Source organism: Echeneis naucrates, chromosome 14 (genome assembly GCF_900963305.1).
Source record: "Echeneis naucrates chromosome 14, fEcheNa1.1, whole genome shotgun sequence".
In the NCBI taxonomy this organism is placed as follows: Eukaryota; Metazoa; Chordata; class Actinopteri; order Carangiformes; family Echeneidae; genus Echeneis; species Echeneis naucrates.
The window spans coordinates 7,445,303-7,452,232 of NC_042524.1; the positions used below are offsets into that span (position 1 = coordinate 7,445,303).

The 6,930-nt window shown below is 40.3% G+C and overlaps 1 protein-coding gene across 2 annotated transcripts; it reads left to right on the forward strand.

The window, feature by feature from the left end:
* Positions 1–351: 351 nt before the first annotated feature.
* On the forward strand, positions 352–4,292 carry yipf5 (Yip1 domain family, member 5). 2 transcript variants are annotated; one of them, XM_029519419.1, is made up of 6 exons: positions 352–444; positions 1,520–1,637; positions 1,885–2,057; positions 2,333–2,478; positions 2,605–2,786; positions 3,050–3,212. In XM_029519419.1, exons 2-6 carry the CDS (start codon positions 1,528–1,530, stop codon positions 3,210–3,212), a joined length of 774 nt encoding a protein of 257 aa, XP_029375279.1. In that variant the 5' UTR covers positions 352–444; positions 1,520–1,527. The 2 variants fall into 2 exon arrangements, with proteins under 2 accessions (XP_029375279.1, XP_029375280.1); XM_029519420.1 differs by lacking the exon at positions 352–444 and having other exon boundaries at positions 1,528–1,637; positions 3,050–4,292.
* Positions 4,293–6,930: the final 2,638 nt, after the last annotated feature.

Genomic DNA, 6,930 nt, shown 5'->3' on the forward strand with positions numbered 1-6,930 from the left:
TGAAATGCTAAAATGTATATACTCATTTGTGTTCTTACCAAGCAGGGTTGAAAGCTTAGTGTGTGAGACGTGTTGTGCATTTTGAGATGCTTTTCTGCCCACAACACCATTTATATGAATTACCGCAGTTTTTCTGTCACCTCGGCATTTTCCCCCCTTAGCTGATGTTTAACCTGAGCACCATCCCTTAATTTGACGAATTTATCAGGTTTACAGGTATCCTTAATGTACAGCTCGGTGATTTTACAACAATGTTCCCGCTGTATTGTGTAATACAGCGAATCAACGATAGGGGACGCCGCATTTTCTCCAAAACGAATCAGTTTGTCCCTGCCGGCTTCCCGTCGTCTACGTCACACCCCGGAAGTTTTACCTTTTTATCCTGACACGTAGCAGCCGCAACCAAGTTGGCAGCGCTGTGAGTGGATTTGTCAGTCAACGCAGGTAAGTGTTAGTGTTTATAGCTGAAGCATGTTGGCTGTGTAAGAAACCGTAATGTTCAACATTAGAGATATTAGTCACATGATAGGTTAAATATAGCAGCTAGGTCTGCACAACGCTGCTTTAGCAGGATAGCTCGCGTTAGCTGATGACGAGCTGCAGAGTTAACGGTATGTTAGCCACCCAAAGATTTGCTTCCTTTCATGCATTTTTTCAAAGTGGATTAAACTTTGTTTTGGCTTTGTAACACTTAGCTTTTAGGACAGAAATTTGTCTCGGTGTTCGGTGTGCAGCTGAGGATATTAGCCACTTTAGCTCAGTTGTTTTTAGATCATACGGAGCTAATAACGTTATGCTAATGGCAGTACTGAAACTGAGTAATTTTATCCACTTTAACTTTATAAATATTGACTGTCAAATGGTGTAGAGGAGACAATTAGTTCTGCCATAAAGGGTTTGGTTAATCTCACTTTAACTAAAAGTTTGTCCCACAAGTTTTAAATGCTGTAGCTGTTAAGACATTTCCAAGTCAGCGCTGTGTAACTCCATTTCTGACTATTTTTAATGTTAAATTTGGAAATAGTCCTGCAGCCAATCAAAAAGCTGAAACGATGCTGGGTTGAACATGAATTTTCAAACAAAGCACACCTTCAAATGCACCATGAACTGCTGTAAGAGACACAACGTAGAGCTTTTGAAACTGCTCATCGATAGTTTCTGGTTGGCTCTTAAGGAGCAGAGGATTGTTCAAAATATCTCACCGCTGGAGCAGATCTGTATGCAGGGTGGGGGCTATCTGCCTAATGATGTGTTCTTAATCGGGTCAAAATCTAAGCAAATATATTCACAGAGAGCCAAATCTCTGTTACTTCAATGCACTTCACAAATAGAGCTGGTCTAGACAAAGCTGTTTATGGAGTTATTAAAGAGAGCCAACAGATCCCTTCACAAGAAAGCACTTGGCAATAGTGGCAAGGAAAAATATTATCATTTTATTAATGTAAAAGTTTAACAAAAAAGCTCTCATCATCCCAACTGATCAGGTATATTCCTGTTTCTGTCCCCATGTTGCTGCCAGAGTGAGAGATGTCGGGGTTCGACAATTTCAACACAGACTTTTACCAGTCGAGCTACAGTGTTGATGACCAGAGCCAGGCAGGCTATGGCTACAGCAACACTGAAAACACCTACAACAAGTAAGCAAAGACAGCTTTCCTTACCTGATTCTCCCTCAGATCTTATCTGTTTATCTTGTTCAGCTTCTGACGACTAACCTTTTCTTATTTCTTAATTTACCAGCTTTTTAACCGTCAACTTTTCACATTTCATGTTTTGACATGTTAACACTGCCCCATTGAAAGCCGTTCTTGAGACACAGCCTGCAATTACTAAGCAGAATTTTATTCAAAGACTACTTGTTTTATATTGTAATGTGTTTTCCAGGCCATATGGTCAATATGACTACTCCCAGCCCATGGGCTACTCCTCCCCAGGAATGATGCAGCCACAGCAGCCATACACAGGGCAAATCTTCCAGCCCACCCAGACCTACACTCCATCCCAGTCACAATCAATGTACAGTAGCAGCTTTGATGATGAGCCCCCACTGCTTGAAGGTACTTGAACCACCACCTGGAGACTAATACTTGTATGTCCCTCTTTAAGTCATTCATAGTTCTTCTAAAGTGAAGAACTCAAAAAGTCCTAAGACCTAGAGATCAATCTCAGTGGCTCTTGCTGTGCCTTGTCCATGTGTAAAATGCCACAGCAAAAGAGAATTGCTCAAACCTAGTTCACCCTCTTTAGGGTAAAATAAGTGTATCTCCTTCTTACAATGTCTGATTTACAATTCTAGTGTCCAACATACCTAATGTGTGTTTTCTTCTCTTAGAATTAGGAATTAACTTTGACCACATCTGGCAGAAGACTCTGACAGTGCTCCATCCATTGAAAGCAGCAGACGGCAGCATCATGAATGAGACAGATCTGGCAGGCCCCATGGTCTTCTGTTTGGCCTTTGGAGCAACACTTCTTCTGGTAAATCATTTAGTTAATATGTTGAATGACAGATACACATACTGTGTGTGTGTCTCTACAGCAATTTGTACAGCTGTCATTGTGTGTCTGAATTTATGTTTGTTTGTATTTTTTTCCCATTCACAGTCAGGAAAGATCCAGTTTGGCTACGTATATGGTATCAGTGCAATTGGCTGCCTTGGGATGTACTGCCTGCTCAACCTAATGAGTATGACGGGCGTCTCTTTCGGCTGTGTGGCCAGTGTGCTGGGATACTGCCTCCTACCCATGAACATCCTCTCCAGCTTTGGAATCCTCTTCTCTTTACAGTGAGTACACAGTAAAACACTACGGTTAGGTAGTCTATGAATCAAGCTGTTTTTGTGTATATGATTTCTGTTACTCGACAATTTCTAATAGTAAAAACTTCCTGGATAGATTTATTGTGTAAGATTTTATTATTTTACTGTAGTGATCATGGGTTAGTAATAAATTTCTCCTCCTGAGATTGGTTAATGTGTAGGGCAGTGTAACGTGGTGGCTATTATCACTAAAAATAATGTTAAACGGTTTCTTCTTTTGTTCTCTCCAGGGGCATGATGGGAATTATACTAACAGCAGCAATTATTGGCTGGTGCAGTTTCTCAGCCTCAAAAATCTTCATCTCGGCTTTAGCCATGGATGGCCAGCAGCTGTTGGTTGCTTACCCCTGTGCTCTCCTATATGGTGTGTTCGCACTCATCTCTGTCTTCTAAAGAATTTATAGAGTGACAGTTTAAAATAACTGCTCTACAGTTTCTGTAATATCAGTCTGATTGGCATCAGTGGAATTAATTGGTTATTACACTATTATTACAGAAAAATAGGAGCTGCTAAAATGTTGTCTCAAATGGCACCTAGGTGTTTTTTTTGTTTTGGTTTATTTTTGTTGTTTTTTAATGAGTCTCCACATCTCACATTGCTCTGAGTTGACCATCTGCAGGCTGGAGGGAATAATCTCACTCATGTCTATTCTACACTTCACCCCCTTCGTGCATCTTTAAAGACAGGGCTGGCAAGTAAACCTGGTGAAAATTAACTCTCCCGTGGATGACGTTGGGCCTTTAACAGGCTAGTACAGTCCAGTGATTTTAAGAGCATGTAGTGGAAATGAGGGAAGTAGTTTTCTCAATGGAAAACCTGAAGAGACAGTTTAATTTAGACAAAGACGAGCAAAGGTTTTCAGTTTTCAAGATGGACTGATAACCAACCCTCAGGAAACCCTGCGGGTTCATTTGGAGCCAGTGGAACTGTCATGTGTTCATCACGATTTTTTTTTAAAGAGCTGTGTTGGGCCATTTCTGGCAAGCATCAATCCATTCTCCAGCTCAAGACTAAAGGGACGGAGGGGGGGCAGTTTCATTCTACAGAAGACAAAAGCTCATTCTGCACCTCCCTGCAGAAAAGTGTGGAATAACAAGGGGGTGTCTCTTGCTCAGTATCTTCTTTCTACAGAACTGAGGAGCAATCATGCTCATTACATCAATATCAGCAGCTCTCCTATGTCTTACGTTATATTTTATTATATTCTCTTGAAAGTCTTTCAAGTTTTGATGCCTTTAAGAAGACGTACAGATTGCACATAAACGTTGTAATTTTCAAAACCAAATTCTTATGATTAGATGTTGAAAATCACTGAGAGCTACTGTTTGTGTCTCGGTCCAGACATACAGGATGTTGGTTTGGGTTGCATCCTATAAATTTTTTAAATCTTTCAGAGTTGGCTCACTTGATATGCTTTGATGTGTCATCTGTTGTTCATGTCTTCTCATGCACATTAAAGTTCTTTGAAGGTTTCCTGCCTCGTGTTATTAAAGGCTGTGGAGAATCGGGTGATTGTAAAAAGTGCCATAACCTCTGTACATTTTATTTGGCCTGTAGTGTTTGTTCTGTGGCAGAGAAAAGGCCACTGAGCAGTGGAAGAAGTGACTGTATGCTATCTAATGACAGTTTTCAGCAACTATCACAGCTGGTTTGTAGATCAAAGCAAACAATCTCCGCACTCTGATCCACATTAATGTCATTTTTTATTAGCTTTCAAACCTGAAGGACCTTTAGGTTTTGGAACAAAGTTTGTAATTGCATGACAAGTGCGTGCAGATGTTTTAATACACTGGACGTATTTCCACCCCCAGTTCTACATCTTTGGCAAGTGAAGGCAGAGTTCAACAGACATCAGCTGTAAGTTCCCGTAAAGGCTCTTGTCTCATTCACGTCTTGGCACATAATACAGGTAAAGCTGAGCATTCATAGAAACACATTAACTTGACCAAAAGGTACATTGTAGGATTCCTCCAGTGGTGAAGACATGATACACGCAACAATATGAAATGTTACCTTTTCCACACCAGCAGTCAGGTGTGTAAAACTTCAGTGATTTGACTAATATCACAAAAAAGTGCAGTCTGAAATTTTGTCTTCTAGTGTGAGAGGAAGAGCTTTTGTCAGGATGACCACAACTGTTGACTGAGTGACCAAACTATGACAGAGAGATGTTGATCGGCTCTATTATTCTTCTGTAAAAATAAAAAACACAAGGACACACATGATTTAAACTGAAGGTTGATGAGAGGAGATGTCAAAGCCAAACCTCAGTTTTCCCTTTTGACTTTCTTTGCACTAACATACACAAAACATACTCAGTGGGGACTCCTTAAATGGAAGATAAGCCACTTAGGGAGGTATGAATAATTCATAAATTAAAATAGAGTGCTTTTTCTGTTTGAACAAACTCAACATCAACACTTTTGCATTTATAGCAAAAGTGGGCAGCAGCGGTCTGCTCTCGGAGCCTGTCCCACCATCGTGTGTTTTCGGTTTTGTACATTCATTTAAAAAAGAAAGCAAAATCAACCCCCATGTTAGTGCCTGTGTCCAGTGTCAAACTTTCATATATGCAGACCGTCTACTATCGCCAGCTCAGCTGATATTATGGATATAAACAATGACACCCAAGCACCCTTTGTGTATATTCTGTAACTGGCTCCAGCTAGTTTGCAGAGCTTGTCAGGTTTTAATATCTTGCATCTGTATTCACTCATGGGCACATCACATTTTTCATCTGAGCTCAGAGATGGAATTAATTCCAAAACACCACATTTTTCCTTCCAGTGGTTTGGTCCTCATCATTATCTGACTGAAACATTTTTCCAATAATGTTGTCGATGTGAGCGTAATCTTGTAATTTCAACATTTTAAACCTCGCTGTAGTGTTTGTAGATAAGGAGAGCAATACAAACTGCAATATAAAAAAAATTATTTGAACGTTGTGTTGTATATATATTTTTTTCTCTTTTGTGATATTTTATCATTCATAGATTTGTGGGAAACAAGACTTTCTCAGCATCTTTTACAACATTTACACCCAGTTGCCTGCAGATGACAGTATTGAGTTATGAATCGTCTCTTGCCTGAGCTGACCATTTTATTGCTCTGGCCATTGGCTGCAATGTGACATTTCCTCCAAAGCAACGACCACATCCACATTTTTCTTTTCAAAACTTCCTGACAGTCATGATCAGAAAATTTATGGCTGACTCAGTGTGTGACTCACTTGAGCCTCACCCACCTTGCTTAAAATTATTGCTTGCATGCTAACACATTTGTTTCTCTTCCTTTTTGCTTGGTTGCTTTTTATCTTACATAGCGCAGTGTTACATCCCTTTAAGCAGACAAAGTTCATTTGTTATACTTAACACACTTCATGTCTTTTAAGATTGGTGGATCCAAAGTAAATGTTAGTGCTCGTCTAATGTTGTCTGTGCAAACACGAGACAAACCCATCGGTTTGAATACAACTAAACATCAGTATCCTCACCATCATCCACAAGCTGCTGTTGAAATCGCTGACCAGTTGACTGGTTTGCCTGTAAAGGGGCCACCATACCGTTATGTTATCTAATAGAGGATAATCTCACCTCCATCTGGCCAGCCTGAGCCGCAGTCTGTTCAGCCCAACAAGCTGCACTGACCGACTGATGAGTGGCAGCTAATGTTGAAGTTGTGTCCCGCTCAAGCAGGAAGAAACACAAAGCGCATGACAAGCTGAGGATGAAGGCAGAGAAGGGAACAGATCCTAGAAGTTAGAAAGAAAACCCAAAGGAATTTAGATAAGGAGAGAGAAACCAGCATCATCTGTATATACTATTATGATCATCCTGCTTTAAGTCTCAGAGAGGTTCAGGACTCACCTCCACCTTTAAGGGCGGGCACTAGTGTGCAAGACGAAGGATTTTATAGGAAGTCATTGAAGAGAAACTAATATGCGTAGAATATAATCTTTTCTAGCTCATGTCAGCACTGCAGTGTTTCGGCTCAACTCATTAGGTAAAGCTTTTTGTAAAGAGTTTAGGGCTCAGTACAATAACTTTCAGAAGTACCTTTTGTTCATCAATACCTTTGTGTGTTTATTAGTGTAATCTGGCTTCATCTGGA